The sequence below is a fragment of the Arachis hypogaea genome, chromosome 1, assembly GCF_003086295.3.
Source record: "Arachis hypogaea cultivar Tifrunner chromosome 1, arahy.Tifrunner.gnm2.J5K5, whole genome shotgun sequence".
Classification (NCBI taxonomy): domain Eukaryota; kingdom Viridiplantae; phylum Streptophyta; class Magnoliopsida; order Fabales; family Fabaceae; genus Arachis; species Arachis hypogaea.
The window spans coordinates 101363254-101378075 of record NC_092036.1 but is presented as its reverse complement, the minus strand read 5'-3'; the positions used below and the strand labels follow the sequence as shown (position 1 = coordinate 101378075).

The following is a 14822-nucleotide window of genomic DNA, read 5'->3' as shown; positions in this document are numbered from 1 at the left end:
TTAAATTAGCCAATTTTTTACTTTTTATCATATTTTGGAGAAAAAAAAAAAACAGGTTGTGGAGCTAAAGTTTCACTATTTTAAAAAAAAAAATTACAATAAACTGGATCCAATAATTCAGTTCAGTGTATTGTAACTTATAAGTTATAACCACCATACTATATAGTCTGTATACTAATCTATTGGTTATTTAAATTTGGAAACACATATTTTTAGAAGAGCGGTTGTCAATTTGTTATAGTGTAAGGTCTCAATGGACATAAAGAATCTATCCTTAAATTGGCTAAACCAATTAAAAAAAAAAACCAACAATCCAACACAAAAATCTGCGTTGATTTAGATGAACCATTTGTTTTTTAGAGGGAAAAAACATAGTAGGTAGTAAATTAAATAGAAGAAGCAGAGAAGGAGGGATAATTTCCACCCTCCCCCCTACCTTACTAGTTAGCTATAGCCTCCCAATACGGAGGCTTGAAGTTGAAAGATTTGGATCTGGGAAAGTTGAATTGAGTTAGGGCCCTGAGGAGGAATACATAAATTTGAGTGAGGGCAGAATGGGCATTGCAAAGCAAAATACTCTTTTTATTACTATTATTTGCTTTGCATTGGCCTCTTATGCGGTTGCTAAGCCAAGAGCACGGCCACATAGTGGCCCAGATATCTACAAGGGAAGGAATGTAGCACGAGATACCCTTTTTCCCGGCGAGAAGGTTAACAATGTGCTCGATTTCGGAGCCCAACCCGACGGTGAATTCGACTCTACCCAGGTACGAAACCAAAAATGATGCTGATTTAGTGACTGATTTTTTGTGTGCACGTATCTTAACATTATTACTGTATGATGATGCATGTAAAAGGCATTCATGGATGCATGGCAAGCAACATGCAAATCAACAGTGCAGAGTAGGGTGTATGTTCCAGAGGGTAGATTCTTGGTTTCCTCAATGTTCTTTTCAGGGCCATGCATGACCCCACATCCCGTAACAGTTCAAGTTGATGGAACTATTTTGGCCCCTACCGATATTTCCGAGTTTGAAAACGATGAGTGGCTCCTTTTCCAGAACCTTAACGGCTTAAGACTCATTGGTCAAGGTACCTTTGATGGGCAGGGTAAGGATTCATGGAAATACACCGAGAATTGTGAATCTAAGAGAGACGGTTCTGCATGCGTCAGAAATCCTAGCGTAAGATATTAACCAACTTGCTCAAATTAAACTCATTGATTAATCGAGTTTAATTAATTAATTAATTGTTGTATGCATGCATGCATGTAGAGTCTATTCTTCAGCCGGGTCAACGATGCGATTATACAGGGGATTAGGTCTGTGAATCCAAAAGGGTTTCACATATTTGTGACTAACTGTGGAAACATAAGGTTGCGAAGGCTTAAGCTTACAGCACCAGAAACTAGCCCCAACACTGATGGCATCCATGTTAGCCACTCCATCAATGTCATCATGTCTAGAAACACCATTGCAACTGGTGATGACTGTGTCTCTATAATCCAAGGTTCTGTCAATGTTACCATGAACAGACTCAGGTGTGGCCCAGGACATGGTGTTAGGTATGCATGTATGCTCTTCTCTTATATATATTATTCTTCTTCTTAATTATTCAATCTCTATCTATATAAACACATACATGAACATGAACATGAACAGCATCGGTAGCCTTGGAAAGTATGCAGACGAGTTAGAAGTGAAAGGTATTCGCCTCATAAACGCCACATTGCTTGGAACAACCAATGGTGTCAGAATCAAAACTTGGCCAGATAGATTCCCAGGTTCAGCCTCGGATATATTCTTCACAAACATCGACATGGTAAATGTTAAAAACCCCATCATCATTGACCAAGAGTATGAATGCTTTCCAAACTGCAAAAAGAAGGTAATAATTATATTATATTATTGCATTGCTTAATTATTACATGAAAATTCAAATAATTAATTCACATTTGTATGTGCACGCAGCCATCACTTGTGAAGCTTAACAATATTCAATTCAATAATATAAGGGGAACCACGATTAGTCCAGTTGCAGTGGACTTAAGGTGCAGCAAATTGTTCCCATGCAAAGGTGTCATACTTGGCAACATTGATCTCAAGCTTGGATTCCTTCCAACCATGTCTAGATGTGTTAACATTAATCCACTGTATTTCGGCGGTTTGCAAGTCCCACCAGCTTGCGTTTAGGGGCACAAATTAATATCATCACAATCCATTTCTTATTTCTCTAGACTTTTTGATTTTATAATTTGGATTGGTGGGGAAAATGGTTAGTTACGTTCTTGAATGTGTTTTCAAGAGTAGTGGTTCCAATCCCAGTTCTCCAATTAATCCAATTTGAACCCTCTTCATTAAAATGCTTTGGTTCATACCATTATTAGCTAGGCCAATTCTATCCTCTCCTTACTTCATCGCTACCAATATAATTATTGGCAATGTGATGTATTATTTGTTTTTTCTTTTTTAGATATCAATTAAATACGAGGTAGCTTTAATTTTCCCTCATATTCTTATTATTGTCCTTCTAATGTGATTTGTGTGCGTAGCAGAAATCACTTGGCACAACTAAATATCATGGTTTATAAAATCAATAAACCCAAAACCTCTTAATTGAGTATAGAAAGACTATGCCATTTGAGCTATTACTCATTGGCAATTTCAACGACTTCCTTGTATCTATTCACTGTTCACAAGATATTTATGGATTTAATTTAATTTGTGCATATTAAACTATATTATTGGTGACTAAAATATATATACACACAACAATTTAAGAAAAGATAGTTTAATTTCTATTAGTCATTATTTATCCTAAAATATACTATTTTGTCTAATTTTACAATAATAATGGTTGAGTTATTTTTCTCATGAAGTTGAGCAAAAATGCAAAATAATCTTGTTGAGTATGTGTCATGTGAAGAGATTTTAATTTAATTTTCAGAAAAAGTTAATTTTTTATTCTATTCGTTGAACCGAAAATAAGCAAATTAAATATGACCAAATAGTAAAGAGCAATGTTAGGAAACTAAAAGGATATTAGCAAAAAATCAGCCAAATACGTTTGGGTGAATCCAAAATTTCTACAAATTAATATATATAGATATTTCTTCTGCTAATTATCAGAATGTTTCTTTTTCATACTAAATGGATGTTATTTTATATATTTTTTAAATTTTTTTGTATTACAAATATGAATGTCTCTATTTCTTTAAAAATTTCATATTTTTTTAATTTTATAGATATTTAATTATTTTTACTAAAATATAATTGGATATTTTTTTTGTTAAGTATTAGGATATTTTTTTCATATTAAATGAATGTTTTTTTTATAATTCTATAATCGTATAATTTGCAGAAAATAAAATTGTTTAATTTTGTATCCTTTGTTTTATTCAACATCAACAAAGTCTTACTTCATTTAAAAAAAAAAAATCCGCCTTACTGCTATTGACTACATTGTGTGCGATGAAAGCAATGTATTTGTCACTAACAACAATGACAACATGGCCAAAATTCTTGCCGGTCGAAGGAGGTATATGGGTCACAAAAGAACTATCAGACCAAATGCCAAGAGGCTTAGCACTCTGTTCATGGAGCGGCATCAGATGGACTGAGACACTTTCGCCGAAAAAGTTAAGGCATCTCAACGAGAATTTATGGGAGAGCCAGATGAGATCAGGCCTAGACGTGGCGGTACTTTCAACAGCATTGGTGAGAGAGAGAGGTTTGTGTGTGTGAAGGTGGGTAGATTAATGTGAAAGAGAAGAGAAAGACTTTTATAGGTTTTAATTAGGTTTACTTAATTAATTTTAAATTTTTTTAATTTTAAATTTAAAAAATTTAAAATTAATTATTAATTTAAATTAACGTGATTTTGTTTAGTTTTTGGCCGATAACCTTTTGATTCCATATACTTATTCAATAGTAAAACTTGAAATTTAATGTTTGGTGAAACTTGATTATATCTGCCGAACAAAAGAATAAGAACAAAGATCCACCAAATAATAAAACCATCATATCAAATGTTAGATACTCATTGTTCGATATACTAATTCTGAGAGTATTATATTGTTACATGACCAATATTTTTTTAATATTTAGTAAGACTAAATTAGATAAATTTATGAATATTTATCTAAATTAATTTTTTAAATTTTTAAATTTGAACACTTAGTTTTTTAGATTTTAAAATATACAAAATAATTTTAAATATTTATTTCTATTAAATAATATAATTTTTCTCTAATTTGAGTCACTGTTATTAACTTGCATATATGACCATTAGGTAATGTTTGTTTTGAGATAATGGAATAGAGACTAATAGACTGATATTTAATATCATGTTTGTTGGTTCGGAGACTGGTACTAAAATTTCTGTCTCTATCCTTAAAATTTCAATATTTCAGTACCTCCAAAAAGTGATGACACATAGGACTGAAACTTTTAGAGACAAAGACTGAAAATTTAATAGCATTTTATATCTAAAATATCCTCATTTCAATTAATTAATTCCAATTTTACTTTTTGTACAAATTAAATTAGAATTTTTTTCTTGTTTTAATTTTTATCTCTGTCTCTCCGTCTCAGTCTTTCAGTCTCTCTCAATTCTATTTCTCCTTTATATAGAATTGAGAGAGAACGCTTTCCCTCAATTCACCCGTTTCTCCCTGGTTTCTCCTCGTCTTCGACTTCAACGCCACCACCTGAAGACGGCAGAAGCATGTCCTGTCATAGGGCTTGCTCCCATGTTCTTCGAGCCCTTCAGAGCTACTATTTTTCATTGACTGTATTCTTCGATTGTTATTGGACATGCCTCTGTTTCCACCATGCATGATAGTGGTTAGGGTTTATTTTTCTGGTGAATTGGGGGAAATGTTTTCTTTCAATTCCATATAAAGGAAAAACGGGATTGAAACCCTTAACAGATGTCACGTTAGAATTCTATCTGCCACATCACCAAGCTCCGTTTAACAGAAAAGGACCCTCTTCAGCATTTTATAAATTTGGGGACATAATTAGTAATTTATTCTTTCTTAAATTTTTGTTTTATGTATTCTCTGATTGTAAGGTGGTGTGAGATACGTGAATGAGCATTAGTAATAGTTTAATTTTTAGTAAATTTTTTTTTGACTTGATTTTTAGATAATTTATCTATCAAATTTTTTTATTAAGAGTAATTTTGCTTTTTCTTTTTATTATTATTATGACAAAGTTTTTATGGTATTGACAGAATAAATTTATTTTTTAATGTTGATGATATTATTGACGAGGAGAAGATTGCTTTTTTTTACTGTCTATCTAACAAAGAACTTTTAACATGTTCAAACTGAAATGGATCGAGTTAAAAAAGTAGTTAGTCATTATATAATTAAGAGACAGATTAAATAACATCTCTAAAACCTTCTTTTGTTAAGTTAAACACAAACGGTTTGGTTTTACATAATAAAAAAATAACTTGTAAAAAAATTATTATAGACATGGATAGAAAATTTTTAGCTAATTTTAATACAAACTTAACTTTTACCTCAGTTACTTTAACAAAATTTTGAAGAATTTTAATAGGTATGAATTATGCTCTATGTTTGGGGTATAATTATATGGTTGTAGAGGTGGAATCAATTGCTATAATAAGGCTTATTCTTCATGATGATATTAATTTGCATTTTTTTCGAACTCTTATTTTACCAGTTAGGGAGATGTGTAACAGACTAATTAACTAGAGAATATGATATCGATCAGTTTCAAGAAACAAACTCTTATATAAATAGAATGACTAATTATAATCATAATTTATTTTTTGGCTATCATGTAATGTTATTTAATTTACTTTCTTATATCTCTTTTCATTTTCATGTTGATTATTTCACATGTCATTTTTAAAAATTGTTATTTTTTAGTTTATTTTTCTTTAAATTTTAAAACCAGTTATTAAAATAAATCTTTACAAATGAAAAAAATTATTTTTGGACTTGTGATTTTTGTAGTGCATATACTTCTAACAAATATGCATTGATTGTGAAAAACCTACACAACAATGATGATTATTTTTAAATTAATAATTTTTTAAAAAAAAATTGGTGTATTTATCTCAAATTTAATTATATATATTTTATGTATTTTTAAAACAAATTATAAATTAATTTTAAAAATATATTATTTAAAAAAATAATTTAAATAAAATAAATTTATATTTATTTTTTATTATAAAAAATACTCATTTGATTTAATTTGTAAGTATTATATTCTATGATATTTTTTAATGAAAAAAAGAGTATAAATTAGTGTTGTTTGAAAAAATAGAAGAACACTTATTTAACATAAAAATTTTCATAGTAACAATTGAAAATATTTATGCAAAACTACAAACACATATAAAGGCAACACTTTAAAATTTATATGCAATGAGAATCAAATTTTTTCTGAAGTCAAATTTACAAGTTTTAGTCAACTATACAATTAGTGTGGATCATTTATAAAATTTTAACTTAAAGTTCTAGATACTTTACAATATTTTTTAAAAAAATATCTTAACAAATCTAAATATTTGTTCAATTTTTGACATCTCCTAATTGCAATATTGAATAAAATAGGCTTATAGTTATTATATTTGTGCTACTATGGTTACTTATTAGCAATTATGTTAAGAAAAATAGATTTTTAATTTAAAATTTTTTTTCTAAATTTATTTAGTATCAATATCTTAAAAGTTTAGATATATAAATAATAATTTTTATATATAATACAATAGTCTCTTAGCTTTAGTTGTTATTATTATTATAATTCTTATATCACTTTAATATAGGTAAATTAATAATTAAATAGTATTATTTTTTATGATATTTTAGTATTAACAAAATAAAATTATTTTTTAATATATATATTTTTGTATTTTTTATTAATATTTTTTAATAATATTTTATTATTCTAATTAATAAATATATTATAAGTCGTTAATATTTGAAAAATATTTAAAATATTTGAAGGGATTATTTTGTAATTTTAAAATTATTTTAGGGATTGTTTTGAAATTTTTTAGCCCTTCTTTTTATTACTATGATGAATTTTTTATGGTATCAAGAGAATAAATTTATTTTGATGTTGATGATATTATTTAAGAGGAAAAGATTGCTCTCTTTACTACTGTCCATCTAGCAAAAAAAATTTAACATGCTCAAACTAAATTGGATCGAGTTAAAAAAATAGTTGGTCATTATATATGTTGAGAGGCTCAGTAAATGACATTCAAAAAATCTTCTTTTGTTAAGCTAAACACAAACGATTTGATTCTACATAATAAAAAAGTAACTTGCAGAGGGATTATTATAGACATGGATAGAAAGTTTTTAGCCGATTTTAATACAAACTTAGTTTTTACCTCGATTACTTTGGCAGAACTTTGAAAACTTTTAATAGATGTGAATCTCGCTGTAAACTTTAGGTATAATTATGTAGTTGTGGAGATGGACTCAATTGCTATAGTAACATTTATTCTTCATGATATTGATTTGCATTCTTCTCAAACTCTTATTTTAGCAATTAAAAAGAGGTCAACTAAAGAATATAATATTAATTTCGAAAAGTAAATTTTTATGCGAATAGAATGACTAATTATAGTCATACTTTATCTTTTAACTATTAACTATTATGTAATGTTATTTAATTTATTTTTTTGTATCTCTATCTCCATATGATTATATTGGCATCTTATTTTTAAAAATGGTTATTTTTAATTTGCTTTTCTTTAGACTTTAAATCCAATTATTAATAAAAAATATCTTTACAAATGGAAAAGATTATCTTTGGACTTGTGATTTTCGTGGTGCATATACTTCTAACAAATATGAAATATGCATTGATGGTGAAAAACCTACACAACAATGATGATTATTTTTAAACTAATAAATTTTAATTTTTTAAAATTTTGATCTATTTATCTCAAATTTAATTTTATATATGTTTTCTATGTATTTTTTAAACAAATTATAAATTATTTTTAAAAATATACTATTTAAAAAAATAATTTAAATAAAATAAATCCATATTTATTTCTTATTATAGAAGATACTAATTTAATTTAATTTATAAGTATTATATTCTATAATAATTTTTTAATAATAAAAAAGAGTATAAACTAGTGTTGTTTGAAGAGATAAAAAAATACTTATTTAACATAAAAAATTTTACAATAACAATTAGAAATATTTATGTAAAAGTATAAACGCTTATAAAAATAACATTTTAGAATTTACATGTAATGAGAATCAAATATTTTTTAAAGTCAAATTTATAAGTTTTGATCAATCATACGTTAGTGTGCATCATTTACAAAATTTTTACAAAATTTCAGTTTGAAGTTCTAGATATTTTACAACATTTCAAAAAAGAAATATCTTGACAAAAATCTAAATATTTTATTCAATTTTTGAGATCTCCTAGTTGCAATATTAAACAAAATAGACTTATAGTTATTACTATTTGTGCTACCATGGTTTATTAATTAGCAACTATGTTAAGAAAGAATAGATTTTTTAATTTAGAAATATTTTCTAAATTTGTTTAGTATCAATATCTTAGTAGTTTAGGTATATAAATAAGAATATTGTTATCCATACAAATTTTTTTTTTCATACAAGTTAACCTAAATCTAACAAAATCTATTTTCATAACACGCGCGTGAAAATCACGTTCCTCTTTGTATCCCGCATTTTTTCTCATCCTCCTCCTCCTATTTCTTCTTCTTTTCCTTCTTTTTTGCGTTTCTCCTCATTTTTCTTCGCGTGTTTCATCTTCATTGTCGTTTTTTTTATTACTGTTATTAGTTTTTGATGCATTTTTTTCCTCCTCCTCTTTCTATTGATTTTGCAACATTATGTATTTTTTTATTCTTTATTTGATTTTTTCCTCCCAAGAAGAATTATGAGAATATGAAATAAGAAGATGAAGAAGAAGCAGCAGCAGAAGATGAGGAGGAGGAATAGGAATAGTTTTGAATTATGCAGATCTTATCAGCACACATACACCGAAAATTTTTAAATAATACACTTAAATATCTTCGTGTTACACCTAAATTTGTTACAAATATAGAAAAATATTTCCTCTAATGCTGCATTTTTTTTTTCTTCTTCTTCTTTTCCTTATTTCTTTCTTACTTTTAGTTGAATGAATGTAAGTTCATCATCTTTCAAGTAATTTTGTAGCATTATGTGTTTTTTTCTTCTTTGTTTGATTTTTTTTTGTTTGTATTCTTGTTAAGAGAATAAAACAAGAAGAAATTTGAGAATGTAAAACAAAAAGAAAAAGATGAATAAGAAAAAAAGAAGAAGATGATGATGATAATGAAAAAAGAAGAAGAAGCAGTAGAAAATGAGGAGGAGGAAGAATAAGAGTTTTGAATTATGCAGAACTTATTAGCATACATTCACCGAAAATTCTTAAACAATACACTCAAATATCTTCGTGTTATACCCAAATATCTTCGTGTATACCCAAATTTACTGCAAATACAGAAAAATATTTCCTCTAATGCTATATTTTTTTCTTTTTCTTTTTTTCCTTATTTCTTTCTTTCTTTTAGTTGAATGAATGTAAGTTCATCTTCTTCCAAGTAATTTTGTTCCATTATGTGTTTCTTCTTCTTCTTTGTTTATTTTTTCTATTTTTATTCTTATTAAAAGAGTAAAACAAGAAAAAAATTGAGAAGATAAAAAAAGACGAATAAAAAAAAGAAGATGACAATTGTAACACCCTAATTTTTAGCACCTCATGATCATACCAAAAGTAAGGCGTTACTAACTTAATAACTTTTATTATTTATTTAATAGTGAGCCTTTACGCGTAAATCTATCGATAGTTTTACTAAAACTTATAACTTCTCTAACAAGAACAAACAACCACATATTCACATACTTAATATTGATAATACATTGTAGTATTATATACAAAAACAATTACAGAACCTACCCTCTGAATAAAACTCTAACTAGCAAGGCGAAGGGAAAATAAATTTAACAACTCAACTTGTAAACATATTCCTCTGTGCTCTCGCAGCTTCGCAATAAGCTTTCGCACCTGTAGTTGAAAGGGGTACGATGGAGATAAGGGGTAAGAACTGGAGAGTTCTTAGTAGGGTCGAAGTTAGGAGTTAAGTTCATTATCCAAATTTGAAACTCATATTTTTCCTTATAAAAATTTCAGACAAAATGACATTTCATATATTTCACCGCTTGCTAAGAAACCATTTTAACCAAAGCTTACCGCTGGTCCTTCTAATCACGGTCTTTGATCCAAATCAAATCAATTCGGTCTCTGGTCTAAATTAAATCAACTCAGCCTATGGTCCAATCCAACACGAATCACCATAAAAACTCAATCACAAAACAGAATCAATCATAGGCACAAACAATGCAAGACAAACACAAATCAGAGAGCAATTACAGAACATAGAATTCAATCACAAGCACACACAATCATGAAAACATAATCACAACAAGTATGCGCAAACAAGTATGATTCATGTCTGATCTTATACAGGTTATGAGCTCATGTGTCGGTTTGTTGCCCGGTTCCTGATACTGGTCTTGAGATAAGCATTTCGTACCGCCGTCCTTATCTCAGCTAACGTCTCCTCCATGAGCGTTACGCATCGCCGTCCTCATGGGAAAACCTTCCTTTCGGTCTCCAGTGAACGTTACGTATCGCCGTCCTTATGGTAGCGTTTGTTTGCGAGACAGAGACCAAGAGACAGAGACAGAGAGACAGAGACCAAGAGACAGAGACAGAAATAAGTATTAGTATTGTGTTTGGTGTGAAAGTGTACAAGACTAATTTATGTCTCAGTATCTTGTTTGGTTCGAAATAAAAATTGGAGACAAAATATTTAAAATTACTAAAATGTCCTTAATTTAAATTAAGAACCCTAACCCCAAACTTCATTTTCATCAGCATCCAACCCTAACCCCTTTTTTCCTCTTCTTTACCGTTTCTCCTCTCTTCTGCCGTGAACTCCTGGAGCCTGACCCGCCGCAAGTAGCACCTCTAATGGTGGAAACCACGGCGGCGCCTCTCTAGTTCTCCTTGGTTCATCTTCGTGGCCCCAGTTGCCACCCTCGGATTCTGACGCTGCTGGTGTATCCACGCCGGTGGGTCTGCGTCACCACCGTCTTGGAGCTGTGCGTCTGGACTCCACTGTTTCTCTGTCAACGGAGCTGGTATGTTCTTTCAATTTAAGTTATTTACTTGTTAATTCTGTGAAGTTCAGGAGAGATTTTTCATTCCCCCATTTTCTGATTTGTGAAACCCTCACCTTCTGATTTGTCGGCATGTTGATGAGAACGTTTAAATCCCTCGTTGGATGAATTGACATTTGCCCTGATTTGCTTAAAATTGATGATTTGTGCTTCAAATGTTGAAGATTTCTGAAGTTGTTATATCCGAATTCTTATTTGCCCTCATTTGCAGATTTATGAATTGTGTATCATCTTTTTTAAAGATTTGTGAATGTGTGATTGCTGATTGCTGATTCCATTGTTTGTGTATCATAAATTTTTTTTAGCTTACTTGTGCTTGTTAATTGCAGATTTATAAATCTATGATTGTTGTTTTTTAAAATTTATTTTTGACGATTACTGTATAGAAAATCAAAAAAGATGATTTGAGAGATATTTATCATAATTATGTTCCTGTTGTAACCCTCTTTTGTTATCGAAATTAGTACTCACTGTTATATGGAAATTTATTGGAAAAGCTAGAGGCACCAATATTTGATTTTAAATACAAAAGATTAGACATTAGTTAGTTTGTTTGTTAATTGTATCTTGCCTGAATTACTAGTTAGTGAAGTTTGTTATTTCCTTCTTTACTTCTCAATCTGATTTTCATAATTGTTTATTGAATTTTTGCTGTCAAGAGTTGCAGTTTCTAATACACTAGTGCTTTTATGTTAATGGTTACCACCTAGTGTGTTTCTCCCTTGTTTTGGAGGCACAGTTTATCTATCCACAGAGCATTATTACAATTCACAAAGTCTATGTACTGCTCTTATTGTAACAAACAGAATTTTTCATTAAATGAATTGACAAGCATTCAGTCTTGATCACATTTCCTTCCTCTTCATCCTCAAAACTGTTCCTGATAGCTATTTACTATCAAATAATTGGTTCTATTAAACACACATGTTGTTTTATTGTTTATTAACAAGCATGGTTTGAAAAGTTACTACTAGTACTGTCATTATGTACATTATAAAAGCATGGACTTTAGCATTATTTGTTAATTAGGCTTGTAATTCTTTGTTGGTTTTGTTGCATTTTTTGTGCTTCTTCTTAATACTTTAGCTTTAATGTTTTTGTATTAATTTACCATTTGGGCTTTCTGTTCTCCGTTAGCGATTCTAGGAGGAATTGAAGGGTGGATGTAGGCAGAAGTGGTCTTTCCCATTCTTGCAAATTGCAATAAGATATATTGAATTGGAAAAATTGTTTTGATTAGATTCGTTGGTGCAATTTATTTCGATTAGTGGATCCATTCTTGTGTTGTGTTACTATTTGTTGTTAACATGCTAAATGATTTTTGCTGATTGTTTAAGGTATAGCCTGGTTAACAATGGCTTCGACAAGAAGAAGATCCACAAGTGGTTTGTATGGCACTGGCAACATAACGGGAGAAAGAAATAGAAAAATTGCTATGGCAGAATGGTGCGACGATGAGTGGCATTAGAAGTTAGAACACAAGAAGAAAGAAGAAAGTATGGGTCTAATAGTGCAATGAGAAAAAAGATGGGGGGCTTGCAATGTGGCTGAGAGTGAGAGTGAGTGGCACAGTTTGCAAAGAGGCACCAACTCAGAACGATTGTGACATATTGTCTCATGTGCTGCATTTGTTGATGTTTTGAAAGTGGATAAATTTTTATGTAATAAGCTTAACAAGAAACTACCATTCTATGTAAATAAATTATTATTTATCTTATGTTACCACTACTTCTTGAATAACAGAGATGATGACATTCTCATCTTAAAGCAATATTTAAAGAGTTAATGAGAAATAAGTTTTTTTCTTCCATAAAGAATTGAAAAGGCTTGTTGTTGGTGTTGTGATCCTGTAATAATTGAGACACATGCTATGAATGTTAAATACATAAGTTGTTGAAAGCGATAAGTGTGAAATTAAGTAGATATAATTGTGGCTTAAAGAAAATTAACAAAAACAAAGACTAGAAGAAGAACTGCATTACTGAGAACCACAAATTATAAGAATGGGATAGTTGCTGACCAGAAACTAAGATAATTATCATTAACATGATCATAACTATAAATATTGTACTTAGTAAACAATTCCTGCTCAAACCACCAAAATAAAGGACACACTGCAATACCAATAAAACTGTACAAAGAACCTAAACCTATTCTGAACAGAGCAAAATAGTAAGGTTTGTCCAAAATAAGGTGAGTTTGCATACCAAATATAAGTTTCTACGTTATATCATCTTAAACATAACCATCTCCCAAAGACCTAAAACCCTACAGTGAAAAACTTAATACCCTAGCCCAAACCTAATACCCTTAACCAACAGTGAACTTCACATAATAGAGCGAACAAGGCCAATCATCTGTGAATCTGACAAGCCCCAGAAGTGAGCATACACGTTAGGACTTTCAGCAAACTTCAAAATTGCCCTCACCACCTTGTCATCACCGAACCCAAGCTGTGTGAGCTTCTAGCCAACCTTCCACTTCTCGTTCACACCAACAATGGCATCAGCTATCAGTTGGGCATTCTTCCTTTGGTCAGCTGAAGATTGCTGAATATGGTCGGCCATCCTCTCCAGTACGTCAAGTTGTTTTCTCTTCCTCCCATATCGCCTTGTGCTTCCTGCACTCGCACCTGCTTCAGATTGTGATGCTTGTCCTTGCATTGCTGGCCCTCCGCCGTTGTCTGGATATGGAGACATATCAGACTCATCAAATCCAACTACAGTGTCTTCTGTCTCTTCGTTAACCTGTTCCTCCGCATCAAAACCACTAACTGCTGCTGCTCCTGTGGCTCTATCCCTGCCAAATATACCCTCCAGCCGGTGAAAAAGAAGAAATGGTTTGCCAGGACTGTAGAACTTGGTCGGATGTGCCTGTGAAAAAATAAACCGCATTTAACAAATTTTTTATGAAGTTAATATTCAAAAGACATGAAATACATGAATAGCTAAGGCTTGTATATATTATGGAGCATGTTCCATTGCTTAGTGTGAAAGCAAGAAGAGAAGGAGGCTGCTCTTGCCAACACCAGAGTCACCCATGAATAACACCTAATACAAGTAATCAAAGCTACTATTCCCTGCCTTTGAAGCTGAACCCATTTCTCTCTTATCTTTTTTTACCCTTTTCAAATTCAATTAAAAAAACTCCAAAAAAAGCATGCAAGTAGACTCTTTCAAAAAGTGAGGAGAGTGAATCATAGTGAGGACAATTCTGCCTGTGAACAAGTGTCCAAATAAATAGTGAAACAACAAATTACCAACAAACTTATTCAAGTCATAGATTGCATCAAATTTTAACTACTATATGAGTACATTATGCAAAAGTGAAATAATTCTGCCTATGTTGTCACGCAAATTCATTCCTCGGTTAATTCAATCCATTGACTCCAGATCTTATTGTAATTAGAGTTTGTGAAATTGTATTAGTCACAATACAAATATAAAAGAATGATATTCCAAATGATGGAAATCACAAATGATGTATTATCAATGTTAACAAAATAAGCCAAGTCTAAAGTTCTCTATATCAGAAGAATACTAGCATAAAGCTTGATCATAGATTGAATTAT

The 14822-nt window shown here is 30.3% G+C and overlaps 1 protein-coding gene and 1 long non-coding RNA gene across 2 annotated transcripts; both read left to right on the top strand.

Moving 5' to 3' along the window:
• Nucleotides 1-405: 405 nt before the first annotated feature.
• LOC112703676 (exopolygalacturonase) lies at nucleotides 406-2510 on the top strand. Its single transcript, XM_025755234.3, has 5 exons — nucleotides 406-767; nucleotides 858-1184; nucleotides 1275-1564; nucleotides 1662-1887; nucleotides 1971-2510. Exons 1-5 carry the CDS (start codon nucleotides 555-557, stop codon nucleotides 2190-2192), a joined length of 1278 nt encoding a protein of 425 aa, XP_025611019.1. The 5' UTR covers nucleotides 406-554; the 3' UTR covers nucleotides 2193-2510.
• Nucleotides 2511-10949: 8439 nt separating this feature from the next.
• Nucleotides 10950-12973, top strand: LOC140183999 (uncharacterized). Its single transcript, XR_011880644.1, has 2 exons — nucleotides 10950-11212; nucleotides 12589-12973. It is a non-coding gene; the product is annotated as an uncharacterized lncRNA (long non-coding RNA).
• The last annotated feature ends 1849 nt before the right edge of the window (nucleotides 12974-14822 follow it).

Coding starts and splice junctions, on each gene's coding strand:
- LOC112703676 (XM_025755234.3), top strand. CDS start 555: ATGGGCATTGCAAAGCAAAATACTCTTTTTATTACTATTATTTGCTTT. Junction 768..857: donor GTGAATTCGACTCTACCCAG/GTACGAAACCAA, acceptor TGCATGTAAAAG/GCATTCATGGATGCATGGCA. Junction 1,565..1,661: donor GGCCCAGGACATGGTGTTAG/GTATGCATGTAT, acceptor GAACATGAACAG/CATCGGTAGCCTTGGAAAGT.